This window comes from Delphinapterus leucas, chromosome 15 (genome assembly GCF_059928025.1).
Source record: "Delphinapterus leucas isolate spDelLeu-1000000601 "Yukka" chromosome 15, BTC_Dleu_Yukka2, whole genome shotgun sequence".
NCBI lineage: Eukaryota > Metazoa > Chordata > Mammalia > Artiodactyla > Monodontidae > Delphinapterus > Delphinapterus leucas.
In genome coordinates, this window is record NC_143143.1 from 8,371,809 (window position 1) to 8,398,722 (window position 26,914).

Here is a 26,914-nt window from a genome sequence, read left to right on the forward strand (position 1 = left end):
GCCCGCAGCTGGGTCTTTTCCTGCCACACTTTATTAGGAAGGTAAGACAGACTCTGTGTACAGGACACATCGGTGTCAGGGGTGAGGGACTTTCTACAAGGAGGCCCACGGCTGGAGGAAGTGCTTTTGTCCACCTGGTGCCTGGAGAAGGGCCGGGTGCAGCCCACTACTCGATTCCTTCTTGCTTGTCTTTGATGGCCACCTGAGGGGGAGGAAGGAGGCGGCGCCCTGAGCTGGAGTGGCCGGGTGAGGATGTTAGGAACGCAGCCTCAGCCTCCCTGAACAAGGGCTGCCAGGACCTTGGCCAGGGGCCCCAAACGGTTCCGGCACCGGGTAGCCAGCACCCCAGGGACCCTCTAGCCAGCCCTACCCACCCCACCATGACTTCCCTGCAGCACAGGTCCTGCTGCCTGGGGTGGCAGGGAGGGAGGGGAGTAGAGGTGCTTCCTGGTGAGCCTATGACTGACAGACTGAAAATGTGACAAGCCGTGGATCTTTCCCACTCTAAATCGTGTCTGGACTTTGAAACCCCCTGCGTGAGATGTGACCACACCCATCTGGCCTTCTTGATGGTGGTACCCCACGATAAGAAGAGCTGCCCCCTAGACAGATAAACCACAGGGCAGCGGCACCACAGGGAAGAGGCTTGGAGGGACAGCCCCAGGCAGCAGGCCCCTTGCTTCCACGGGGACCATGAGAGCACAAAGGGAGACCCTGGGCACTGGGTGAGGTCCCACCCCTGGGTGCAGACAGCAGGCCCCAGGCCTCACCTCCATGACCCCTCAGTCCACACTTCCCGGATGCTGTGGTGTACACCCCTGTTCTGTCATCACCTCCGCCCAGCCCCCATTTCCCCCACCGAATAAATCAGAGGAGACAACCCGGGGATCGTCCTAGGTGTGGGCATGAACACGCTGCAGCTGTGACCATGCAGGCTGGCGTCCAGACTGACCCCAGCCCCTCGGGCACACCCAGCTCCTCACCCGGAATCGCTCTTCCAGCAGGGAGAGCTCGCTGATGAGGTCTGTGATGGCATTGGTGAAGGCCTCCTGGGGGCTGTAGTCCGGTGTGGTCTGCACACGGATGATAATCTTGTGTTCCAAGGGGTGGGGGACTTTGTAGCCAGCGAACAGCACCTGCGGGTCCTTCAGCAGCTGCCTGAGACACAGGGATGGGTGGAGTGGGGGGGGGTGGTGAGCCTAGGGCCCTTGGGGCTCTGGCCCCTTGTGACCTTCCAGGCCTTCTAACCAAGGGTCTTCCCGTTGGGTTGGGGCCTGTAAGCAAATGCAGCTGCTCTCGATCTTTAGTTGTTTGTGTTGTGTCGTTGTCACCACCCCGCAGCCCCTGCAAGAATGTCCAAGTAAGACAGACATGTGAAGAAGATACAGCATGTGGGGACTCCTCCCATACACACACCTACATCCATGAGGATCAACGACCCTACCTAGTAAACACGGTTTCCAGCAACCTCTTCCCTCAGGAGACATCAGGGACCCTCAACGGCCCCAAAGAAACCTCCCTAGGCAGTAAAAATCCAGCTAGTGTTCAGGAAAAAAAAGCCCCATTCCCAGCCCCAAAAGAGCATCTGGCACAGCAAATAAAGGCAGCAGGGGGAGAAGGCCCCAGGCTCTGAGCACTTAATAAAGTGGAAACGGAAATCCACTGGGCAATGCAGGCTGGCAGCTGCCGTCCACACGCATGGGGTCCTGGTCCGCGAGGCTATGGGGAAGCGAAGCCTGAATCGTGAGCTGTGCCCTGAGCGCGTGGGGGTTTTCTCCAGATCAGCTCCCTGAAATGTGAGCACTGGGGGGGGGGGGGGCCTGGCACAGGTGGGAACACTGGGCTCACACAGTGGGGGAGGGTGGGGGGCAGCAGGGCCCCAGGAAAGCCTGGGTGCACCACTGGCTTGGCGCTGGGCAGGAGGCATCCACAAAGAAGATGGGCAACTCCGTCCCCTACTTATACCAGAAGACCAGACAAGCTCCTGCCCACGGTCTCAAACATGCAAACCTGGGAAAGGCATGGCTTCACTGATGGCACTTTTCAGCAGCGAAATGACAAGTCTCTGGCCAATCCTACTGCTGGCCACCTACCAGGCCAGGACCTCACCGGTGCAAACACCCACCATCCAATTATCAGGAACCCACCAGGGCACCGGATGACCACACAAGCACTCTCCCACTTCCTTCCCTTATTCTACTAAGTTACAGTCTCTGGCACACACATCTTAGAATGCCAGGTGTCACTGAGGTCACTGTCACAAATGGGGGCGGGGTGGGTGAGCAATGCTGAATGCGTCTCCGTGCTTGTGAGCACAGAGCCCCAAGCAGGCCTTCTTTCCTGTGGCTCGCTGCACATTCACCTCCTTTAGTCAGATAACTGAGCCAACACAGGAAGGTGGCTACGTGAACAGATACTGGTCACTGTCATTTTGAAGAAAAGGTACTGGGATGTGTGAATTCCTAGAGCCAGCACCCAGAAGGACTTCCTGGAGCTCAGAGAGACTTGAGAACATCTCCTGGAACTTAGGCTTGGCCTCTCAAAGAGCAACATAACCCCCAAAAGCCTTTGACTTGGAACTTACGATTTAATGATGTTTCCTAGCGTGTGGTCTTCCTTGTTGATGGTGAACAAACAGGCATTGGGTACCTTGGTGTCCTTGTTAATGGTGATCCTAAGGGAGAGGCAGAGGCAACAGGTTGGTGGGGAGGGCCGGGGCTTCCCTCCTCCCCGGAGTCTAAACCCTGCCCTTCAAGGCAGGCTCAGGTCCCACCTCCTCCTGGAAGACTTTCCCATCTCTTCATCCCATAACGTCCTCTGTGACTCAGAGTAGCACCGTGGCTATACCCCAAACCCAGCCACGCCTGGCTCTGCGGGACCCTCACCTCACCTCTGGACTACTCCTTCTTCCTAAAGCAGAGCTTCTCAACCTTGGCACCACTGACATTTTAGGCCAGAAAATTCTTTTCTGTATGGGGGCTGTCTGGTACACTGTGGGGTATTAGCAGTACCTCTACCACTAGATGCCAGGAGCATCCCCTTTATGACAACCAAAAATGTTTGCAGACACTGCCGAAGTCCTCTGGGGGGGTCAAAATGGCCCCCAGTTGAGAACCACCGCTCTCAAGGGAGACTGAAGTGCCTGGTAGGGGCTAGACCGCAGAGCAGAGCCCTGGATACCAGGCAGTTAAGAGAAGGAAAAGCCAGCGTTTAAGACGGTCTTCTTTGTGCTGAGCCCTGGACTAAGCGCTTTACATAAATTACCTAATTTAATCTCCCCTTAGAGAAAATTCTGTGATTTAATACAGTAATAAGCCCATTTTCCAGATGAGGAAAGTGGGCCTCAGGCAGACTGTCACTTGCCCAAAGGCACAGAGTTCTCAAGTGGGGGATCCAGGAGCCAAATCCAGGCTATCTGAGCACTGGATTACATTTCCCTTCACCTGCTGGCAATGAGGAGCCACTGGAGGTTTTACACCGGCGAATGAAGAGCCGGTGTGAGTCTCGGAGCCATCATTCTGGCTGCAGCAAGCATAAAGGTGGTGGGCGGGAAGACGAGTGAGGGGGGCTACCAGATCCCAGAGGAAAAGGACTTTGGAGCCAGACACACTGGGTTCGAATACAGAGCGGCCACTTTCTGTGCGCCTGGGAAAGTGACTTAACCTCTCTGAAGCTCGGTTTCGTCATCTGCAGAATGGGGAGACTCACCAGCACCTAGTACTGTCTTAAGTTTGCAGACTCAAGTGTGAAGCGCTCTGTGGAGCTAGAGCAAAACCTTCTGTCCCCCCGGCAGCGGACGGGCACAGAAGCCCCAGAACCTGCGGGCGCTGACGGTCGAGGGTCCGCGACCCTCTCCCACCCAGGCCGGTTCCACTTACTTCTTCTCGCCCTCGAAGAGCAAGAACGACTCGAAGGCGGGAGGCGCGTTCATCCTAGCGTCGCAGCAGCCTCCCAAGCCTCACACGCAGCCGCCACCCCCTCCAGAACTCGACCACTTCCGGGTTAGCGGCTGCTTCCGGATTATGCCGGCAGTGCCAAACCCATGTGAGGATCGGCTCGTTGCCCTCTATCGGTCTGGAGGATCTTGCGCAGGCGCGAGAAAAGCCTGCCGGAGGGAGAGAGAGGCTGGTGGCTCTGCGCATGCGTAAGTCGGGAAGGTCCTCTCCTGGGCTCACCTGCGGGCATGTTTTGACGCATGCTCCTAACGCTGGGGGCAGCTCTTTTGAGACATCTCTGTCTAGGCTAAGCCGGAACCCTGAGCTCTACTCTCTGCTCCCTTTGCCCCTTGATCCCTCTTTGGAAATGTGCCCTTGGAATACATGGCAAAAGGCTCTTGAATGGAGAATGGAGCCTTGGGTTAGTGGGCAGGTGTGACCAGCCGGGGCAGAAGAAGTCTCCCCTGGGCTAGACTGTTGTGTATGGATAATCCACCTGCCACGGCAAGCTGCTACAAGACTCCTGGCTGCGTTGTTACTGGTTTACCAGGTGGGCTTGTAGCCTAGTGAGGTTCTTCTTAGGGGAGCAGTTGGGTGAGGGCCGGGGAGGCGGCAAGTGTATGCTGGTGGGGACAAAAAAATGTTGCCTGCCATTTCAATAAACAAAGAATGTTGCCGCCATCAAGCCATCAGCCCCTGACGGTGTGCCCTGAGGGGAATTCAGGATGGAGAAAAACAGGATACTGGCCCTACATAGTTAAGATGCATATCTAGGAACCATTTCAATGCCCAGATTCTTTCATCTTCCGAAGAAAACTGCTGAAATCATTAACTTGAGATGTCTGTCTTTTGTGATTAGCGGTAATCTTTTGATGTTTGACTACAAGTGTTTTGTTTGGTTTTCAGCAAAAAACTCCTATATATCCTGGCTCCTCCCTTACCTCTTTGGAACAGTTCCGCAGAGCAATCTGAGAGGCTGTCTCCCAGGCTATTGTCCTCAGTAAGGTCCTCGATAAAACATAACTCGCAGGAACTTCCCTGGTGGTCCTGTTGTTAAGACTCTGAGCTTCCACAGAGGGCACAGGTTTGATCCCTGGTCGGGGAAGTTCCGCTTGCCGCTCAGTGCGGCAAAAAAACCACCCAGAAAACAAACAAAAAGCCACCCCCACAACTCGCAGGAATTCCCTGGAGGTCCAGTGGTTAGGACTCGGCGCTTTCATTGCTGGGGCCCAGGTTCGATCCCTGGTCAGGGAACTAGAATGCCACAAGCCACGTGGCACGGCCAAAACCCCAAAAAATCACGCATAAGGCGCTTCCCTTGTGGCGTAGTGGATAAGAATCCACCTGCCAGTGCAGGGGACACGGGTTCGAGCCCCGGTCCAGGAAGTTCCCACATGCCGCGGAGCAGCTAAGCCTGTGTGCCACAACTACTGAGCCTGCGCTCTAGAGCCCGCGAGCCACAACTACTGAAGCCCGCGCGCCTAGAGCCCGTGCTCCGCTACACGAGAAGCCACCGCAATGAAAAGCCCGCGCACCGCAGCAAAGAGGAGCCCCCGCTCGCCGCAACTAGAGAAAGCCCACGCGCAGCAACGAAGACCCAACACAGCCAAAAAATTAAAATTTTAAAAATATTTTTTTAAAAATCCCACATAACTCGCAACTTTTAGGTTGTGCATTTTTGTTTTTGTTTTGTTTTCAGTCAACACAGGTATAAGAGGAACTTGAAGGGATAAGTGTATGAGTCGGTTTTGGTTGGTTGATATTTTGCAGACTACAGCTTAGCATAAAAGTCCCACCTGAGCGGTTTGAAGCAACAGGGGCTGGGGTCTCAGATTAGCTACTGAAGCCCTAACAGCTTTCCAGCTGTTTCTCCAAGGCTGGGGAACAGCTGAGGAGCCCCCAAGGAAATCTGGAGCTTCCCCCACCACTTCCCGGGAAGGACTCTTTCCTACTTAAGCTTTGAGACCTGGGGTGAGAAAATGTCATTTGCTGGAGGCCCACACCAACCTTGATTCTCCAGGCCAAGTGGGTGGGGGCCTCTTTAACTGCGGAGGAATAGAAGGCAATGACAGTAATGATGCCCCTTCACCCGTCTGAGTCATCCTGGGAAAGTTTGGGCCAAGGATGCTACTGAGAAATAAAATGTTGCCTGCCGTGTCAGTAAACAAAAGATGCCGCAGCTGTCGGCCATTGCAGCCCTGCCCCCAACGGTGAGCCCTGAGGGAACTCAGGAAGGAAACAAAGAATATCGGCCAGCTAGCCAGCATCAGACTGCAGCCAACCCCAAGGGTGCAGCTTGATGAAACGCAGGATGTGAAAACACGGGATACTGGCCCCAGATAGCTGAGGTACATATCAAAGGAATGATTTTGGTGAGCCCAGACTCTTACATCTTCTCATACAAAGAAAAGTGCTAAATTCCTTAACTTGAGATATCTGGTTTTCTTTAATTCACAGTCATCTCTTGATGTTCAGACTACCTGCCCTTTGTTGCAAAACTCCTATATATCCTGGCTCCCCCTCACCTCCTCAGAGCATTTTTCTTGGGGTTTTTTGTTTTTTTTTCGACTCGGGGTTACTTAAGATGCTGCCTGCCCGGCTTGAAGTCCTCAGTATGTCCACCGAATAAAACATAACTCTCAACCTTTAGATTGTGCATTTATTTTTTCAGTTGACACTACTGAGAAAGGAAGGGGGCAGGGCACAAACTTTAAAAGAATGACGTAGCCTCTGAGGACATAAAGCAGTTAGAACTGATTAGACCCAAGATGGCGAAGAATCTACTTCCAGTAGAACTTGAGCCTCATTATACGGTCATTGCAATACACCAGCATATGCTAAATGACATACCCACAGGCACCAGGACAGCTCTAAGGCTGATCATAAAAGGCCAAAAAGTGGGTCACAACTCCTGGAAATCTCTGCTCCTTCCCCAAATAGTTGGAATAATCCTCCCATTCATTAGCCTGTGAAATTCCCCTCCCCCTAAAAACTAACAACCCCATACCCTGGGGCCTCTTGCCTTCTGAGTTGGCCCACCGCTCAGTCTATGGAATGTGTATATCCCTGAATAAACCTGCTTTCACTTTACTGTGGCTCGCTCTTGAATTCTTTCCTGCAAGAAGCCGAGAACCCATACTTGGCGACCCGTCCCAGGAACTCACCTGAGACCTGGGACCTGACCATCCTCTTGTGCCCCACCTTTTCTTGCAACACTACCGTTGCCAGGATTGCAGGGACCTGGCGGTGATGAGGCTGGCCTGGCCTTAACTGGGCTACGGGACAGGATGGGGAGAGGATTTTAACTCTGAAGGGGCTTCCCTCCCTGCCACTGTGGAAGTCTGTCCTCTCTAGGGAGTTCTGGTCACACTTGCCCTTTGACTCTCTGACCAACATGAGATCCTGAGCTCCAGAAGTTGTCAGCCCCCCAAAGAGTTTTCAACAGCTCAATTTTGGCGTGCCCCGAGAGGAGTCCCAATGACCATTCCCGTCTTCTCCTTAGTCTAAGGGAGACAGGTCTGCCTGGCACCACTGTGGAAGGGGCGGCTAGAACATGGGGTGCTAAGAAACATTTTCCAACCTTGGAAATAAGGGGAAGGGGGAGTGTGTGGCATATCCCAACAATGCCATACTGGAGCACTGTTGAACAGGCCTGACCAGGGGTTATTTAAACATCTAGGGCAGGGCTTCCCTGGTGGCGCAGTGGTTAAGAATCTGCCTGCCAATGCAGGGGACGTGGGTTCAAGCCCCAGACCGAGAAGATCCCACATGCCGTGGGGCAACTAAGCCCGCGTGCGGCAACTACTGAAACCCATGTGCCTAGAGCCTGTGGTCCACAACAAGAGAAGCCAGCGCACCACAACGAAGAGTAGCCCCCTCCCCCCTGGCTCACGGCAACTAGAGAAAAGTCCGCACATAGCAACGAAGACCCAACGCAGCCAAAAATAAATAAAATGAATAAGTAAAAATTTTTTTAAAAAGCAGGGGTTTTAGGAAAAAAACAAATAAATAAATAAATATCTAGGGCAGAGATCGTCAAAATGTGAGGGCTCTGGGACAAAATCAAGCCTGCCACCTGATTTTGTATTTAAAGTTGCATTGGAATATGCCATGCCCGTTGGTTTCCTCATTGCCTGTGGCTGCTTTTGTGCTACAAGAGTAATGGCAACCAAAACCTGCATGCCTGGGCCTTTGCCGAAAAAGTTTGCCAATCCCTAAGCTTGGGGAATGGACCTGTGTTTGACTTTTTTTTTTTAAGAATTTATTTCTGGGCCTCCCTGGTGGTGCAGTGGTTGAGAGTCCGCCTGCCGATGCAGGGGACACAGGTTCGCGCCCCTGTCTGGGAAGATCCCACGTGCCGCGGAGCGGCTGGGCCCGTGAGCCATGGCCGCTGAGCCTGCGCATCCGGAGCCTGTGCTCCGCAACGGGAGAGGCCGCAACGGGAGAGGCCACAACAGTGAGAGGCCCGCGTACCGCAAAAAAAAAAATTTATTTCTTTTAATTTTTTATTTACTTATTTTTGGCTGTGTTGGGTCTTCGTTGCTGCGCGGGCTTTCTCTGGTTGTGGCAACTGGAGGCTACTCTTCATTGCAATGCGCGGGCCTCTCACCGCAGTGGCCTCTCTTGTTGTGCAGCACGGGCTCTAGGCATGCGGGCTTCAGTAGTTGTGGCTCACGGGCTCTAGAGTGCAGGCTCAGTAGTTGTGGCACATGGGCTTAGTTGCTCCGCAGCATGTGGGATCTTCCCGGACCAGGGATCGAACCCATGTCCCCTGCATTGGCAGGCGGATTCTTAACCACTGTGCCACCAGGGAAGCCCCCTGTGTTTGACTTTGATATTTATTATTCAATTAGGGCCCAGACATTGAAGTTACTTATTAACTTGTAGGTTTCCATCCCATAGAGAAGATAATTCCATCAACCAGTTTTGTATCTAATATCACAATCTTATTCCAATGTTACCCAGACTCTCAAAATAGCCTATGAACCAGCTTTGCCAAACATTCATTTCCTCCTTGGAGTGTAATAAATCTCTGATACATGTTCATACCCTATACATTTTTCAAAATGAATTTATTATTTATTTATTTATTACTTTTGGCTGCGTTGGGTCTTCCTTGCTGCGCGCGGTCTTTCTCTAGTTGTGGCGAGCAGGGGCTACTCCTCATTGCGGTGCGTGGGCTTCTCATTGCGGTGGCTTCTGTTTTTGTGGAACATGGGCTCCAGAGCGCAGGCTGAGTAGCTGTGGCGCACGGGCTTAGTTGCTCCGCGGCATGTGGAATCTTCCCAGACCAGGGCTCGAACCCGTGTCCACTGCATTGGCAGGCGGATTCTTAACCACTGCGCCACCAGGCAAGGCCCGTTCTATATTTTTGAAACAGGAGGGAAGGAGGCAGGGCACAACCTTTGAAAGAATGACATAGCCCAAGGACATGCTATAAACTGATTAGAACCCAATGGGTCCAAGATGGCGGACAAGTCGACTTTTTCCACTAGATCTTGAACCTCAGTATATGCTCACATCAGCAAGATAAATGACACACCCACAGGCGCCATGACAGTTCCAAGACCAACCATGAAGATCAAAAAGTGGGCAGTGGCCCAACTCCTGGAAATCCCCTCACCTTCCTAAAATAGCTGGAATACTCCCCCCACTCATTAGCCTATGAAATTACCCACCCCTGTAAGAACTGACAACCCCGTACCCCGGTGCCATTCTCACCTTCTGAGGTGGCCCACACCCTGTCTGTGTAGTGCGTTTCTCTCTAAATAAATCCACTTCTTACCTATCACTTTGTCTCTCACTGAATTCTTTCTGAGATGAGACATCAAGAACCTGAGCGTCATTAAGTCCTGAGACCAGGTGTGTGATCTCAGTTGGAAGACGGTGGGTCTTAGCAGGCTCAAAGTCCCAGCCGTGTGGGTTCAAGTCCAATCTGAGGTGCACAGTTTCATTCTTATGAGTCATTTTTTAAAACATATTTGAAAATTCTACTTTGACAAGAATTTCCCAAGAGAAGGCTGGCGGGAACTTACCCAGATTTCCTGAGTTGGGCCCAAAGGGTGAAAAAGGCGCATGCTATGTGAGCTGGGCCCGCTCAGGGCTTCTCGGGGTGCCTGCCCTGTACTGAATGCCAGCCCCCTGGGCTGTAGGCCTCTGAGGGCCCAATCAGACCCTCAAGACATCTGGGGCATCTGCCCCAGCCCCGGATGAATAACAGGCCTGGCGATCCTGGGGGAGTGGTGGTGTGGAATCCCTGGGCAGGTGGAGGGGGTGACCTCCAGTACCTGCCTGTACTGAGGGCAGGCAGGAGTCTCTTCTGTCCCTCTCCTTTTTCCAGGTGGCTTCCAAAAAGAATGCGGCATCCTGGGTTCTAGGTAGCTCTGCCCGGAACCTGCGAGGAGAACCTAGGGGTGTTGGTACCCACGGGAGAGGTGGGGGGCGGAGCCAGGCACTTACTCATTTAAATGCCCCTCTGGCTGCAGTGGCCGTGCCCACATCGAGATCCACTGGAGGAAAGCGTGGTGGGTGCTGCCAGTGGGCGGCTGCACGTGTGCAGTTAAAATCCACAGTTCTACTTGCTGCAGCCCCTGTAAGTGCACACCCAAGTGTACACCTCTCTTTCCCCTTCCCTCCCTGCCTTGGGGGTCAGGAGACCCAGGGTCCATACTTCCTGACCATGAGGTCCTTAAAACACAAGAAGATCCAACAGGCAGGACTGGTGTGAGGCCCTAAGGAAGTAGCCAGAGAAGCAGCGGTCGGTGATGGGGGCGGGGGGGAGCAGGCTCAGTCACCCTGGACCTGAGCCCTGGGCCAGCCCTGTGAAGAGGCTCATGAGGCCCACAGGATGGTAGCATCACGACCAAGAAGTGATGAACATCCAAGGGATTGGGTGGGCGGGCTGTCAAGGCTGTGACCAGGAGAAAAGGTCGATAGGGCCCCCAAAGCCATGGGGTACAGGGGAGCGGGGCAGCCCCCTTTGCTTTTCTATGCTATCCCTCAAAGAATCCAGCATGCAGCCTGCCCAGATGGTCCGGCCCCAGACTCCGGCTAGTCAGCTGGGTCAAGGGTCCTGCCTGTGACCTGGGCCCTTGGGGACTGTCCCAGGTCTGGGATTCACAGGTGAGGCTCTAAGCTTGGTTGAATGAGAGTTTTAAGAACGTGCTGGAAGACCCTGTCCCTTCTCTGTTTTGTTAATTATGTTGCAAGTTACTGTGTACCTAGGGATGGATTCGGAGGAGAGCGGGGAGGTGATGACCAGAGGAAGCCTTGCTTGGGACGAGGGGGCTGGCATAAGGGCCACTGCCAGGGCCAGGCCATGTGGTTTGAGGTTCTGAACCTTCCCCCACTTGCAGTCTTCAGGACACTTGGAGGAAGGGCCTGTTTGGGGGCTGCCAGGAGGGGCCAGCTGGTGAGACACATCAGGCTCTGTAGCCTGTGGGAGACAGATGAGTGGGACCCAGGGGTGTGGCAGGGACAGCAGGTGGGAGGAGAAAGCAAGTCCCCAGGACGGGGGGAAACAGAGCAGGGGCAGTGGGGATGCACAGAGACTGTGCTGGCGGCCCGGTGCTTGGCCACCCCCACCAGCAGCTGACCCCCATCTCGAGATCCCAGAGCCTCCACAGTCATAGCAGGTTTATTGTCGGCAACAGAGCATCACGATGCTCTCCCAGGGAGCACAGCTGTGGCCATGAGGGGAGCAGGGGTGGTGGTGGCCAGGAGCAAAGGGGGTGCTGAGGTCCAGGCCTGGTCTCCTGGGCCCCGTGTTCCCTCCTGCCTCTCTGGGTCCAAGAAGCATCAGTCCATCTGGGTGTGGACCACCCTAGAGGGGGGTTTCTAGCTGGGTCCACCCTGGGCAGGAGAGGAGGGACCCTGGGGAGTCTGGGCTAGTGGCAGTGATGGCTGTGGGGCTGGCGGGGAGCAGCCAGGCCTCACAGAGGAGTAGGAACCCCCGAAGTCCCCTGGAGATGTCAGGTGGGTGATGACGGGCCAAAACCATATCAGCTCTGGATTTCCGGACCCCCTGGGCCCCTGGCTCCCCCAGCTCACTCAGCCCAGGAGAGACCCAGGCCGTGCACCCCAACGAGAGGGACCGAGGTGAAAAGCTGAGAGTGCACGGGGGTCTCCCAGCACCTGGCGGGGCTCAGCGCGTTGTGCGGGGCGGCCTCATGTCTGCAGCTCCAGGACGCGGCTGGGCTCCGAGGGTGGGGAGCCAGCTGGGCTGGACCTATGGGCCTCCTGGAGGTCCTGCAGTACCTGGAGCAGCTGAGCCACTGGGTCCTCGGGGGCTGGAGGCAGATGCAGGATGAGGGCAGAGCAGGTAGGGTCGCGCCTGTCTGGAAGGCCGGAGGGCCCCTGGGAGGGAGGCCCCACCCACCATCCCCGAAAGGGGGCTCAGGTGGGAAGCACCTACCTCCTCCGGGGCCCGTGAGCACAGGGCCTGCCTCTGGGCCCGCACTCAGCTGTCGGTGCTTCTCCCTGTGGGTGAGGACAGGATGTGAGGGCTTCTGGTGCCCTCGCCCAGAAGGCTGGGTGACCCAGGGTGGGCCTCCTGAGCTGGAGGGGGCTCCTGGGGGCAGGGGGCTGCTTCAATGTACAGGAAAAAGTGTGGACCCAGGTCTCGGCCCCTGGTCACCTCCCGCTTCCGCCGTCCAGCCTCCTCCTCTGGTCCCCCCTCATCCTCCACCTTGGCAAAGGTGGATCAACGGAAGGCACTTTGCAAACCAAGCTTGAACCGTGTCACTTCCGTTTCAGAGGGCCCTTGGGGAGAGATTCAAGCGGGGCCTGAAAATCCCCTCGTGTTACCTGGCCACGGAATGAGTTTCATTCTTATGGGAACAGGAGACAGGGACATTTTAAGCACGGCTCCTAGCCGGGGTTCACCAAAGGTCCCCGGGTCGCTCAGGTACAGTCCTGTGCGCTTACACGGAGGGATGGTGGGCAGCCTCGCGGACCCTGTGCTTGAAGCTCCTTATTTAGGAACTCTGCTGGCTCAGCGCTTTGACCATCTCCCTGATCTATTTTGGATAAAGCAGATCAAACTCCTCCTCGTCAGTCGCCTTCTAGGCCCTAGAGGGTCATCTGACCCCTGACCCCTCTGCTCATGTGCTTCTTCCACTCTTACTGTACGAGGATAAACCTGTGTTGTTTAAGCCACCAAGCGTATGGTAATGTGCTACAGTAGCCACAGGAGACAAGCCCTAGGAGAGCTGGTGAGGAAGCAAGGAGGATGCCGGGCACCCCTCCAGGCCCCGGGGGCAGGGGTGTGGGAGAGAAAACTGCCCCCTTTCGAACAGACTCAGGGAAGCAGTGCTCTCAGGAAGCAATGGCTTGCTTTAAAATATCCCCATGCTGAACCCGCCCCCGACCAGAGATTCTGAGTCAGTGGGGTAGGGCCCAGGCATCCTGTTTTTAAAAAGCGTTCTGTGTTTGCTAAGCTGGAGCCAGGGCTGAGAATCACTGAATTAGGCGAGTTGGCTGAGGGCAATCCCGGTGCTCTGAGGGCACCAAGGGAGGGCTGGGCAGATGAGGGGGCCGGGTCAGCCGGGGGCACGGAGCAGCTACAGCCTGACCCTGGGCTTCCACAGCCCTTGGGACCTTCAACCTAAGATGAGCCAGCCTCATGCTGCAGAGATCCAGGTGCCCTCCGGTGTGGCTGCCACAGGCAGGGAGGTGCAGAGCCTGATTACGAGGGAAGAGACCAGCCACTGCGGAGGGGCCCTGAGCCCGAATCCCGGCTCCAGCCCCCCCTGGCACATCCCCCGGGGCTTCCCAGGCTCTGCTGCATGGGACTCGCTGCCCCTGCACAGGACTCCTCACCGCAGTGTGGCCTCTACACCCAGCAGGTGCCGGTAGATGAGCTGAGCCTCCAGGTCATGGTCGAGAGGGTCATTCCACTCCTGCAGGGTCACCCGGGACCGCGTCTTGTCGCAACCCAGATCTGGGGGCAGAGAGAGGACAGAGTTACAGGCAGGCACTGTGAGCGCTTATGTCCAACTTTCTGTAATGCAGATGGGGAAACCGAGGCCTAGAGAGGGCAAGTGACGCACTCAGGGGCCCCCAGGGCGGAGCTGGGCTGGGGGCACAGCCGGGAAGTCTGGCCCAGGGCCTGCCTGTGGCTCCCCACACTTCCAGGGGGCAGCCCCTCATCTCTCTCGGGTTCAGCTCCTGAGCCATGACTGCAGGATAAGGGAGTTGTGCAGAATACAACTTAGGGAGCTGGACCACTTTCTGGAAGATTCCTGCCTGGAAGGAAGCAGGGAGCAGCCTGGAACTGTAAGATCATGGTGAGGGGAGCCGGGGTTTTGTGCCTTGGAATGAGCCGGCCCTGCCACGTGCTGCTTTACAACCTTGGCAGAGACACCTGCATTTGCTAAGCCTCGGTTTCCTGCTCCACAAAATACGGCTGCCCAGCCCTGCCTCGTAGCGCCCTGGGGAGCCCCACTGCACCGATGACAAGGGTTACTGTCACAAGGCTACAGCCAGAGGCTGCAGGTCAGGTCAACCAGCCAGGGACGCCCTCGTGACAAGCTGCCACTGCTCAACCTCAGAGCCAGGGCTGGGCTACAGCAGGTGGGCCAGCTTCTGAGGGCCTGGACCCCACCGGGCTCGAGGGTCAGCCTGGCCTGCAGGCCAGGGGCTCCAAGTGCTGAGTCTCCTCTGTGACGGGGGAGCAAGAATTTTGTAAAGCAAAGGGGACTTCCCTGGTGGCACAGTGGTTAAGAATCCGCCTGCCAATGCAGGGGACACGGGTTCAAGCCCTTGTCCGGGAAGATCCCACATGCTGTGGGGCAACGAAGCCCGTGCGCCACAACTACTAAGCCCGTGTGCCACAACTACTGAAGCCCGCGCACCTAGAGCCCGTGCTCCACAACAAGAGGAGCCACCGCAGTGAGAAGCCCGAGCAACGCAACGAAGAGCTCGCCGCAGCTAGAGAAAGCCTGCGTGCAGCAACGAAGACCCGACGCAGCCAAAAATAAATAAATTTATTAAAAAAAAATTTTTGTAAAGCAGGTAGGGATAAGGGAGGAAGATCTTGAGCATTCTAGAACTTTACTGTCCAAGAGGGTAGCCACTAGCCACATAAGGCCATTCATATTTAAATTAATTGAAATTAAAATAAATTCAAAACGCAGTTCCTCGGCTGCACTAGCTACATCACAAGTGCTCAATAACCACATGTTCAGGCCTGGCACATGCACAGTACTGGACAGTACAGATACACACCATTTCCATCATCACTGAAAGTTCTAGGAGAAGCTTCTCTCTGCCATCCCTCCAGTGCCCAAGGCCCAGGGTGCCCCCAACTCACAGCTCCAGTACTGGGCTGCCAGTATGGAAATATGCAAATTAGGGGGCTGTCTTCAGCCCTCATTAGCAAGGAATTCCTAAAGTGTGTTCCTTGGAACACTGGTTCTGCAAGAAGCTCATTCACTGGGCCAGAAAAGTGGTCCCTGGCAAAGGAATTTGGGAAGTGCTGGGCTAAATGGTGTCAGATATGGGACTCTAACTCGTTTTCAGGCCTCCTCCAGGGCCTCTGAGGTACCCACATGCATCACACACATCAAGTGGCATTTCCCAAACCACCTGGTCACAGGACCCTTTCTGCCCAGAGCACCTGCGGGGCCTGGTTGGCCTCAGGTGAGTGCCCACAGGTGCCCAGGTAGCTCCCCACCAGGCCAGCGAGGCGGGGCTCCAGGGGCCTGTCGGGGACAGACGCAGTGCCATGCGGCCCTGGCCTCCATCCCACCTGTCTTGTCCCTCTGGTGGCAGCAGCTCCACTTGTCCCCGCGGAAGACTCCAGGGTGGTAGGAGCCTAGTAGGCCAGTGTTGTTGATGCTGACCTTCCGCAGTGCAGACAGCCACTGGTTCAGCTCGTTCACACACTACAGGGGGCATGGGGGTGGGCACTGATGAGAGGTCACCTCCTCCGGGAAGCTCTTCATCCTTGAAGCTGCCCTATCTCTCAGGACTACACAGTCCCTGCTAGCCCGCTCGGCAGCTTTGGGTGAATTAGGAAAGGCTGCCCTTTCTCCAGACGGATGCAGCCCGCACCTGGCACATGGCTTGGTGAGCAGAGTGAGGGCTGGATTTCAGCCACCACTGGCCCCCTCGGCCATGCCCTTGGGCAATCCACAACCTGCCAACTATATGTGGTGGCTCTGCTGTCACCATTTTTTCCCTGTGGCTCTAGACTCTGACCCAACAGGGAGTCCTTAGAGGTGGGGCCCGTGGGATGGGTCTGTGACCTCCCACCCGTGCGCCCAGGACAGTCACTCGGGGGAACAAAGCACGCCCCCTCCCACTTCACCCTCCTCCTTGCTCAAGGTCCCTGCTCAAGTGCTGCCTATCAGAGGCCCTCCCTGAGCACCACTCCTGCTACACCCTCACTCTGTCCCCTCCCCGTCTCTCTCAGTCTTCACTGGTTCCCGTTTGACATTTTAAATATTTATTTATGGGTCCATCTTCTCCCCTGGGATGGAAGCTCCACGACGGCAAGGACGCTGTTTTGTCTGCCGCTGTAACCCCACCACTTAGAATAGTGCCTGGAACCCAGAAGGTGCTCAATAAATATTTTTAGATGAATGAATGAATGAGTGAATGAATGAATGAGTGAATGAAGGGGTTAATACGTGAACAGAGGAGAAAGGGACTTGAGACTGTGCACCCAGAGCCACACACTCGCATAAGTGTGTGACTGTTATGTGTAGATACACACACACACACACACACACACACACACACACACAGAAACACACAAGCAGCAACTCAGATACTTGGAGATACAGTTTCCAAAAACATGCACAACGTGAAGCTTCGAGACGTGGGGACCCGCCAGTCCACGCCCAGACCGCGTGTGGCTGCCAAAGCAGGGCCGCGCAGAGACACGGGCACGGCCTCCCAGGCACCCAGACCCCAGGAGACACACACGCCGCACTCACAGCAGATTTCACACCCCTGCTGTGCCTGATGCGGCGACAAGGGGTGGGAGGCTCACTCGACCCTCATTCCAGCCCACCCAGGCATTCTCCCACAGTACCCCTATTTGCAGGTGCCCCCTCGGCATGGCCCACACCTTGCACTGCAGGTAGGCGGTCTGGGACCTGCCCGCGTCGTCCGTGTAGATGACCTGCATGACATGGGAGCTGCTGAAGCTCTTCTCCTCCACCTTTTCTGCTGCCCGGATGTGGGCAAGCTTGATGAGGGTGCTTTTCTGGGCGAGAGGGGGAACAGGGGAAAGGAGGCTCAGGGTCCTAGCCAGGGTCACACCACTTCCTATCTCTGGGCCTCAGTCTCCCCTTCTGCAGCATCAGGGGTTGGTGTTGGGGATCCAGAGTGCCTGCCCTCCCAGGAGCCTACTCTGAGAGTGACCTCAGCCAGGACAGACCGCAGACAGATGTGCCTGGCCTCTGTGGGCTCCCAGCAGTCCTGGGAGGTCTGAGCTTTAGCAAAGGGCCAGGAAACGCAGCTTTCCGGGGCTGGAGAGCACTGCCTGCTGTGGACCAGGCCCTGTGCCTTTGCAGTTATTTTCCCAACTCACCTTTGTTCTCGCAGGCCCTAAAAGTCACACCCCACCTGCCGGACCCTGCCCCACTCCTGCCGTCATCGAATTTGATGAGATACAAATGGGACAGACAGAAGCTCTGGACCTATAACATCCATGACCCTGAGGGACTCCCAACCTGCTAAAGCTGAACGTACGCTGCCAGCGCCCAGACGCTGTTCTTGCTTCGGGAGCACACCAGCGCCCTTCAGCATCCGAATGCCAGTCCCCACGGCCCTCAGGCATCCAAGCTCACCACCCCTGCTGGCCTCAGGGACAAGCAGAGAGGGGCAGTGCCATCTCTTGGGAGGAGTGGGGAAACCTGGAGGGGAGCCCTGAGGACCCATGTCTGAGCCGTCTCTGGGCGGGGCTTCCCAAAGGATAGAAGGGACAGCCCAGAGGAAGATGTGCTGTGCGTACTGGGGCGTCTGCTGGAGAAGAGGCAGAAACGAGGCAGTAGTGCAGGCGGTGCTGCACAGGGGGATACACGGGGGTGCCCAGAGGATGGCACAGCTCCGTGCCTAGGAGCGGAAAGGGGCCCAGAGCAGGGTGGGTAGCCAGGCTTTGCCCAGGGAACCCGAGGGCCGGGCAGCTGCCCAGAGTGAAAGAAGCTGGAAAGTGGGAGGCCTGGGCTGAGGGGTCACCTGAGCTCCTTCACTCCCTCTGCCCCCACCCCAAACTGCACAGGGCTGGTTGGGCATCCCTGGAGACCATCCCCCAGATCCTGGCTGACTGGGGGTTAGGTTGGCCCTGCTAGGGGGTCAACAGGTCCATTCAGGAAGTATGTGCTCAGCCCTTTTTGGGAGCAAAGTGCCCAGGAGAGGCCAGCCCAGGGGACGTAGTGTCTTCAGTAATACCACTGGTCTAGATCCTGCTCTGTGCCAGGCTCTGGACCCTTAGAGAGCTCACCTCATCTAATTCTCAACAACCTGGTAAGTAGGGACCATTATCTCCAATTTACAGGTCAAGACACCAAGGCTCAGAGAGGTCGACACACTTCCCCTAGGTGCACAGGGCAGGAACCCAGTACGCCTCTCAGCCCCTCTCTGCTTCCCTGAGCTCCCAGTGCCCCATCTTCCTCATGCACCTGACCTAGAAGCCAGGGCTAGACACTGCAGCCGCTGCCCACACCAGGACCCCCTGAACAGAGGACCTTCTTTCTCACGGGTCTTAAGTGACCTTGTGGCTGACACCAGGAGCCTGCATCTGTCTGGCTTTCTTCTGATCCCGGTGGACCCTGGGATGGGCTCCGAGGAAGCGAAAGGTGCCTCCAGGGTGTTATAACCCCTCAGAGCGCTACTTGCCCTCATCCTTCCTTACCCACCTTGGAGCTGGGTGTCTTGGCAAAGCTGAGGGCCTCCGTGGTGAGGGAGAAGTGGAGCTTCTTAAAGGAGGAAGACATGAGGGGGCCCTTGCCCTTGGTCCTGTGTATGAAGAGCGGCCCCTCCTTCACCGGCGGCGCCTGCAAGCTCAGGGCCCGCTGCAGGTCCAGCTCTGTAGGCCAGGGAGGGAAGGTGACAGGTGAGCCCACTGGAGGGGAAGGAGGGACGGACCGAGGGCGGGGACTGGGGCGGAGCAAACTTCAACAGCAGGTTGTGGGTGGAGCTGCGAGAGGCACTGAAGGGGGCGAGGCCATGGCACGGGGTGGGGGGGCGAGGCCTTGGGACGGGGGCGGAGCAAACGTGATCGGCGGGTGAGGGCGGGGCCGCACGGGGAAGCGCTCACCCTCTTTCTCCTGGATGTCTACCAACTTGGTGATGAAGTCCTTCAGCTGGGCCACGCCCTGGCGCACCGTGGGCTGCAGCGGTTCCATCCAAGCCTCCTTAGCCCTGGAAGCTGGTGTGTCCATGTTGCCCACATTCTGGACCGCCTGGGGGTTGACAGCAAGAAAGGCCAGGCTCTGCTGGGTCAGAGGCCGGGCCACTGCCACTCCCCCCACCCCCACCCAGTCTGTACTACTTCCACTGTAGACATGGAGGTTGAGATGGCACAGGCTCTGCTCACGGCTACTCTATCCCCACTGGGGGTCAGAGGTGAACGATCACAGCTTGTGACCTTTCGGGGACTTACAGTTGAGACCACTTGGGCCCAACCTGGTGACCTTCCTCTGCAGATTTAACAACAGATTCTGCTCCACTGGGTGCCCTGGCCCCAACCTGGTGCCAAACACATAAGTGCAGTCTGGGAGTGAGTAGATCTGGGGGTTAGAAGACTCCAGTTCACCCCTGACGGGCTGTGAGGCCTTGGGCGACCTCCTGCTGTGGACCTATTCCCTTATCCATGAGACTGGGTGACCATGAGAAAGCTCTGTAAACTGCAGTGTCACATGAGGGTACCGTGGCCGGCCACAAGGCTTTCCTCGAGCCAATGGGGAACACACGGCAGTCCAGGCAAGGACCCCTATTCAACAGCCAGCTGGGCACCTCCCGCCAGCGTCCACAGCCCCGGACCTTGGCCAGCAGGAGCAGGGTGCGGCTGGTGCGGGCGTCCGCGTGCCGCTCCCGCAGGTGGAAGAGCTTGGGCGCCATGATGGCAGGAGAGATGAAGCGCAGGCACAGGAAGCTGGTGACGGCGATGAAGGGCACGTTCTGGAGGGGTGAGCGAGTGTTGGGGGCCGGACTTCCCTAAGCCTGGGCCCTGACAGCCCCTTTCCCTTTGGCGCTGTCCCCACCTCTCCGCATCAACTTCCCACCCCCGGCCCCGGCCCCGCCCTCGGCTTCTAACCATCAGGCCCTTCCTACCACATCTTGGGGCTCCGCCACTTCTTTTCCCCCCACTTTCTCCCCTCCGCCCAGCCCCACCGGCAGCGGGCGCACCTCGTCCTGGGCGCTGGGGAAGCGCTCGCGCACGCGCCGGAAGAGCTGGCGGAAGGTGGCACGGACCACGGCAGGGCATGCGCGAACCGAGCGACTGAGCGAGCTCAACAGCGCCCCCAAGTGGGCGCTCAGAGTCTGCGCGCTCTGCTCCAGCACTTCAGCTTCGGTCTGCGGGCGGTGCAACCCGGAGCACCTGAGTGAGCCCGGGGCAGACCCGCAGAAAGGTCGACGTCAGCGCTTGCACTCATGACTCGGACAGGGGCACCCGGAGACAGGCGTAGAAGGACATCAGCCAAGACAGGGACACAGAGACCACGCCCAGGTGGGCAGTGCAGACGAAAGGTAGACCAGGCAGAAAGAGCACTTAAACACACACTTGAAGAAAGGGCCTGACCCCCCGCCCCCCCACCGCGCCTTCAGGGATCACCCCTGGCCTCACCCTACATCCTTGACCTCCACCTTGCTGGGATCCAGCTCCACGTACTTCTTCTCCTCAAACACCCTGTCAATGATGGGGCCCAGGACGCCGTGCAGATACCGCATTCCAGCCACCTGGGGGCCACCGCGAGCCGCATTGGTCCCATCTCCCACCTCCTGCTGCCCACCATCTTCCTCGCAGCTGGCCTCCCAGCCACCTCGGGCATCTATCCACCCAGGATAGAGCCAGGCACACAGGGGAAGGTGGCTCAACAAACTGCAGCTACATGAATGAATGAATGAGTGAATGAGTGAATGAAATTCTTATCCTTAAAGGGCCCTGGACGGGAGACAGAAGAGTCAAGTTTAAGTTTCAAATCTGTCTCTTAGCCTCTTTGAACCTCAGTCTCCTCATCCATAAAACAAAGACAATATACTATGCAAACTCACCTTCAGAAAAGACTCCATGGACTTGGAGGCCAGAGAATTGCTTCGAAACAGGGTGTTGGCCTCACCTACGAGCAGAGGTCCCCGTGGGTAGGGGGTTGGCAGAGGGACAAGGCTTTGGGGAGGAGGATGGAGGACCTTGGGGCTGGGGGCTCTGTGCTGGATGCTCAGTAAAGAGCCTCCTGGCCACCTCCCAACCCAGCACCCCACCTCTGCCTTTTGCTCTTTCTTTTGCCTCCTAATCTGACCCTTCTCCCTCCTTAATCGGACCCATCAGCCTCCTACAGGAGGACTTTGAGGTTTCTCTCCTCCCAGCATCCCTGGAGTCCTGGGCTCTGGTCCCCCACCATGCCCTCAGACGGGCCACTCCCTCCCAGGCCTCACTGGTGCGACCCAGCTCCAGCTGAAAGAGCAGGTCCAGGAAGTCTTTGGCCAGTCCCTGCCCCAGGAAGAGCTTGAGCAGGGTGGTGGCCACGTCCTGGCGGCATTCCGTGCTTGTCGTCTCCTCGATGAGTAGGATCAGCTGCCCTGGGCTCTGCGGGAGGCAGCAAGGAGAGGTGCGGCTGCAGGACGCACAGGGGAAGCCAAACCCTTCACTCTGAGGACCATGGGGAAGGGGGGGGGCACTTTCCCAAGGGACGGAGGGGCCCTGGGTACTGGCTGGTTCCTTACCATCCTGACAACTCAGGTCTCTGCTCTTCACAGTGGGTTTAGAAGGACAGGGAGGACACACCTACTGTCCCTGGACCCTCCCACCTTCCCCCAGGGGCCCCCTCACCTGGGTGCCCAGCTTCACCTCACGGCAGAGCAGCTGCACCAGGGGCTGGTAGCAGCCGGAGGGCAGCACCATCTCGTCCCGCAGCCGCACCTCCAGCTGCAAGGAGCCCAGGTTGCCCCTGGAACGGGCAGCCTGTGACCTCTCCACCAGGGACCCAGGCTGCCCGGGGCCGTGCCCCCTTCCCCACTGCCTCCGTTTTCCCTGCGGTCTCTCCGCGCGTGCCCTTCACCTTGGTTCCCTGCACTGCCTCCCCTCCCATTTTTTGCCCGGGCTGTTCTCTCTGTTTGGAAAGCTTTTCCTGCCTCCAATCTCAGGGGAACTCCATCCGTCTTCAAGGCCTGGCTCCCCGCCACCTCTATACTCCTGTGGACTCCAGGCTTCACCCATGTGGACTCTCCAGCCTTGAGCCTGTCAACTCCCAGAGAATAGCTCCCGCATGTATATGTTTTATACTGGAAGCAAATCAGATCCCCAAGCTTCAAAACAACCTGCCAGGGGAAACTGAAGCTCAAACAGGGTAAGCACCTTGCCACATCAGACCTAACTTCCAAGCTCATTTGCTCTGACCCTTCTAGGGGAGGCTGATGACCAAGGCTTGACAGTCTCTACGGCCCCCCGCTACCCGCAGCACAGCACGGCTAAGTGACACGTGGCTTCTAGAAGCCATCAAGTCCGCCGTGGCTGGTTCTGTGGAAGTGCCTTGGAGCTGGACACAGGCGTGTGCCCAGCCCCTGCCCTGCTGAGGGTGGGGATGGGGGGGCCTGGGGCCTCCTGTGGAGAGACAGAGCTGAAGCATCCGAGGGGGGGACACTGCTGGTCCTCCACTTCCGGGCTAAGTAGTGGGCAAAGAGGCCAGAGGGCTCCCTTGGTAGGGCTGCCAGATTTACCAAAATAAAAATACAAGACACTCCGATAAATTGAGTATTTGTAATATAAGTTTGTCTCAGATATTGGATGGACATACGCTAAAAAATTATTCAAGGTTTATCTGAAATTCAGTTTTACTGAATATCCTGTATTTTATCTGGTAATCCTATTCCTGGAAAATTGGGAGGAGCTATGGCTCAGGGACACTGCCTCAGAGCTCTGGGGACTTGAACACTGGGCTAAGTAAGGTCTGCAGAGAAACCCTTAAAGGGAAGGTATCTGAAGGCTTGTTCTAGAATCTGCCAGAAGACAGAAGGCAGGAGACGTGTATTGCCTTGGAGCTCTGAGGGCAGGGCTGAGTCCAGGACTGTGAGAAAGGGGGAAGAGGCGGGATCCGGCCAGATGGAGAAGGATGCTGGCCTGGTGGGCGAGGGCCACAAGAAACCTGGGGCGGCATCACCCACCCCTGACCAGCACACCTGTCTCCCTGCTGGCGCCAATGCTCTGCCTCCCGGGGCCCAGAGCCCGCCAGCCCTGCCAACCCTGCCACCGAGCCACAGGCACTCACTCTTCTCGCTGACTCTTGGACTGGTCGGGCTGCAGCCGGAACCAGCCCTCCTCCTGCTGGGCTGCCCGGAGTCTCTGGACATTGAACACCACCTGGGGGTGGGGCAGAGGCGTTATGGGTCAGGGGGCATCCTGGGGCTGGGATCCTCAGGTCTCTTCCTTGCCAACTACTGTTCTTTTAAGAGGGGGTACCTTCCGAGGGTCCCTGAGCACCAGTGGCTGGCTCTGGGGAGTCCCGGGCCTCCTGGGGATGGCCAGGAGGGAGGCCGGGCGGGTGTGGCCTGAAGGGGCAGGGTGCTCACTTTGCCCAGGAAGTCATTGCGGCTGACAAGGTCCCAGTCCCAGGCCTCCACGCACAGCGCCTCTGCCGCCCCCTCTTCCAGCTCGAATTCAAACGTCTCGTTCCAGCGTGGGTAGCGTGACTTCTTCACGATCTGCCCAGAAAGGGGTCAGCGGGGGCGGGGCTGACGCCATGCGGCTCCCCAGGCCCAGCCAAGGATAGACCCCCCGACACCGCACCTTCCCCGCAGGGGTCCTGATGCAGCTTCCTCTCCTCGGTCCGGGCAGAGGCCCCGAAATAGTAGAGGTAAAAACTTCCTGTCCAAACCCCTACTCAGTTCTCAAGTGGGGAAATTGAGGCCCAGAGTGGGTAAGGCACTTGCCCAAGGCCACACAGCAAAATGGTAGCAGGTTGCACTGAGAACCCAGGTCTCGACACCCTCCCCGCCAGGACTGAGCTCACCACCCTGGCTGTTCCCCAGAGGTGAGAAAAGTCGCGTGGGCAGCTGTTGGACTTTGCAGATTAACCGCAGGTGGGCTGTCTCGGCCCATCTGGGCCAGGAGTGAAAGGCGGCTGAGGCCACAGGAGCTGGCACCAGAAGGGCTTGGACCCACTGTGCACTTTTGGAGAGGTGGCCCCACTTTTCTGAGCCTCCTCTGTAAGACTGTAAGCCCAACGTGACCTCCCAGGTGACGGTGAAAACCCCCTGCCCCCTCCCGGTCCCCCAGCCTCCTCACCGAGGTCTCCTGCGTCCGGCCGTTGTAGCGCACTCGGACAAAGGGGTCAGATGCACCATTCCGGTCCTTGGGGGCTAGGTCCCTGCGAGGGAGGAGAGCATCCACTTGTCACCAAGCGTCCCCTGGGCTAACACCCCACCACTGTGGGGTAACCCCATGCTGGGCTGGAAAGGCCTGGGCTCATCCTGGGCCTGGCCAGCTGAGTGGCTGTCAGCCTTCCAGCTGTTCCCACCACGGTCACCCCATGGACCCCTGGGGTGGGGGCATCCTCCAAGGCTCCTTCTGACTCGGCCACTGCAGGTCGGCCGCTGCACCTCCTCTGGCGGGCGGGGCAGGCAAGGCAGGCTCAGCCGTGGGACAGCCCGGGCCAGGGGCGCCCCCCTCCCCCTCCCCCTTTCCAGAGCAAGGGCCACCTCCCTGAGCCTCGGTTTCCGCCTCAGTAAAATGGAGAAGATAATCCCCTGAATTGAGATGATGGGCTTCTAGAAGGCCTGTCCCCGCAATATCCCCCCTACTTGAGGGAGGCCTTGGTGAGTGGCCCCGACCACCATCCTGCCCTCTCTCCACAGACAGTCCTTTATGAAGCCCAAGGCTGGCCGCAATGCCCCCAGCTTAGAACCCTCTGGAAGAACCACAAAGCCCAGCCCCGTTCCCTTCCCTGGAAATATTATTTTCTGCTCTTTTCCGTCTTTTCCATTTTATGCCTCTCGTGACAGCTTTTCTTTCCTCCTCAGAAATGTCTAATAAAATTCCAGAGTTTGGCCTTGAGAATCTGCCCAGAAAGTTGAGGAGGAAATGTTCTGTTTCTGCCACAAAGGCAGCTCCTTAGGGGGTTGGAGCCAAGGAGCCTGGGGGACGAGTGCCCTCACACGCCAGACAGAGGGCTGACCGACCACTGCCCCCCACTCCCACCCAGGCACTTGCTAAGAGGAGGCTGGGCTGGCCCAGCCGTCGTGCCCCTGACAGTCTGGGCAGCATGTGTGCACGTGTGTGCATGTGTGCGAGTGTGCATGAGCATGTGAGCATGCAGGTTACAGAGAGCCTGGCCCAGGCGAGGCTGAGGAAGGAGGAAGTGGGTGAGCAGAGGCGTGGATGGCCCGCGAGGATGACAGAGCGTGAGGGACGTGACTGTGATTCTGCCCAAGGCCAAGCCTTTTCCAGCTGGCCCTGCCTCTTCCACATACCGGCCCCAGGACAGAAAATAAAGCCGGTGGAGCCACAGGCCTCATGCTCAGGAGGGAGGTCTTCCTCCCAGCGTGGCCAGCCACCCCGCGGCTCCTCCACGGGTGCCGGCCCGCCGGTGTGCGCCTCCAAGGGACGCAGGCAGAGGCTGGGGGCCACCGCCTGCTCCCACCCTAGAGCCAGGCAAGCAGCTGGTGGAGGTGAGTTGGAGCCAGACAGGAAGGTGCTTCTCATGGAGCGTGTGTGACTCACACTCAGGCCCAGGTGGGAGTGGGGCCTGCAGCTAAAAATACCCTGCTAGGGGTGGGGGGTTCCCTGTCACAGGTGACAGGCCCATCTTCCCATCCAAGTCGCTGTCGCTCCTGGAGAGAACCCCGCCCCTCCCATCTGGAGGTTTTCAGCAACTCCTTCCACCACCACCCCCCACCCCACCGAGGACCCCCACCCACCTCACAAGTCAGGCCAAGTTCATATTGAAGTTAAAGCCAGGGGAAGCCCAGTCTTGGCACTGGAGCTGTATGATCAGGGTTCAGGGTCCCCTGTCACCCATCACCCCCACTGCTCTAGGATGCCTGAATTTCCGGCATTAGAACATCATCCCTTCCCCTAAGAGACACAGCCTCCTGAGTGGGGTCACCTGGGAAACGTCTTCAGGTCAGAGAAGCCGCGCCCATGTGCCCAAGAGCCCGCTGTCCAGGGAGGAGGCACGGGGTCAGGAGGTGGACTCGGGGGAGAGGAGGCCCAGCATCCACAGTGGGTTTCTCTAGTTCTTTTTTTTTTTTGTTTGTTTGTTTGTTTTTGCGGTACGCGGGCCTCTCACTGTTGTGGCCTCTCCCGTTGCGGAGCACAGGCTCCGGACGCGCAGGCTCAGCGGCCATGGCTCACGGGCCCAGCTGCTCCGCGGCCTGCGGGATCTTCCCGGACCGGGGCACGAACCCGCGTCCCCTGCATCGGCAGGCGGACTCTCAACCACTGCGCCACCGGGGAAGCCCGGGTTTCTCTAGTTTTGCGGGGCCCACTGCCTGGTCTCCCAGGGCTCACCTGGCCTCCAGCACAGAGCAGCGCAGCCGGCAGGCCCGGGTCCCCGGCACCACTTCTAGCCGCAGGTGGATCTCGCCCTGCACCTCCTCATCAGGGTCGACCTCCGTCAGATGGGCCCATCCACTGAAACCTGAGGGGCCGCGGCTCAGCCAGGGCCCTGGCCCTTCTCTCTCAGCCCCTCCAGGCACCACGGGCCCCTGCACAGGCCCCTCGGAAGCCTCTCAAGCTCCCACGAGGCAGGGGCTGCTGTCCCCAGTGACAGATGGGGAAACTGAGGTTCAGAAGCTGAACAACAGTGGTTAAA

General features: G+C 57.5%; 2 protein-coding genes across 3 annotated transcripts in view; both read right to left on the minus strand.

The window, feature by feature from the left end:
• Positions 1 to 9: 9 nt before the first annotated feature.
• On the minus strand, positions 10 to 4,013 carry POLR2J (RNA polymerase II subunit J). Its single transcript, XM_022588013.3, has 4 exons — positions 3,879 to 4,013; positions 2,585 to 2,674; positions 984 to 1,158; positions 10 to 202 (listed from the first exon to the last, which is right to left on the minus strand). The coding sequence occupies exons 1-4, from the start codon at positions 3,929 to 3,931 to the stop codon at positions 167 to 169; spliced, it is 354 nt and encodes a 117-aa protein (XP_022443721.1). The 5' UTR covers positions 3,932 to 4,013; the 3' UTR covers positions 10 to 166.
• Positions 3,875 to 26,914, minus strand: part of RASA4B (RAS p21 protein activator 4B) — a 30,551-nt gene continuing 7,511 nt past the window's right edge. The window contains exons 5-21 of one of the 2 annotated variants that reach the window (XM_022588015.3): positions 26,611 to 26,740; positions 24,388 to 24,469; positions 23,673 to 23,804; positions 23,372 to 23,463; positions 21,937 to 22,054; positions 21,543 to 21,693; positions 21,162 to 21,226; positions 20,734 to 20,846; positions 20,295 to 20,487; positions 19,929 to 20,066; positions 19,204 to 19,348; positions 18,803 to 18,972; positions 17,011 to 17,148; positions 15,685 to 15,820; positions 13,755 to 13,875; positions 12,349 to 12,413; positions 3,875 to 12,223 (exon numbers count right to left, since the gene is read on the minus strand). In XM_022588015.3, the coding sequence (XP_022443723.2) occupies positions 12,102 to 12,223; positions 12,349 to 12,413; positions 13,755 to 13,875; positions 15,685 to 15,820; positions 17,011 to 17,148; positions 18,803 to 18,972; positions 19,204 to 19,348; positions 19,929 to 20,066; positions 20,295 to 20,487; positions 20,734 to 20,846; positions 21,162 to 21,226; positions 21,543 to 21,693; positions 21,937 to 22,054; positions 23,372 to 23,463; positions 23,673 to 23,804; positions 24,388 to 24,469; positions 26,611 to 26,740 (2,111 nt within the window). In that variant the 3' untranslated portion in view covers positions 3,875 to 12,101. Of the gene's footprint in view, positions 12,224 to 12,348; positions 12,414 to 13,754; positions 13,876 to 15,684; positions 15,821 to 17,010; positions 17,149 to 18,802; positions 18,973 to 19,203; positions 19,349 to 19,928; positions 20,067 to 20,294; positions 20,488 to 20,733; positions 20,847 to 21,161; positions 21,227 to 21,542; positions 21,694 to 21,936; positions 22,055 to 23,371; positions 23,464 to 23,672; positions 23,805 to 24,387; positions 24,470 to 26,610; positions 26,741 to 26,914 lie in introns of those variants that run through there. The other variant, XR_002646645.3, reaches the window with a different exon arrangement.

What these genes read in the sequence shown, in the direction of transcription:
- POLR2J (XM_022588013.3), bottom strand. Translation starts at nt 3,931, where the DNA reads ATGAACGCGCCTCCCGCCTTCGAGTCGTTCTTGCTCTTCGAGGGCGAG. An exon ending in CTAGGAAACATCATTAAATC is followed by an intron (nt 1,159 to 2,584) that starts GTAAGTTCCAAG and finishes CCTGTGTCTCAG; the next exon opens with GCAGCTGCTGAAGGACCCGC. An exon ending in TGCTGGAAGAGCGATTCCGG is followed by an intron (nt 203 to 983) that starts GTGAGGAGCTGG and finishes CCTCCCCCTCAG; the next exon opens with GTGGCCATCAAAGACAAGCA.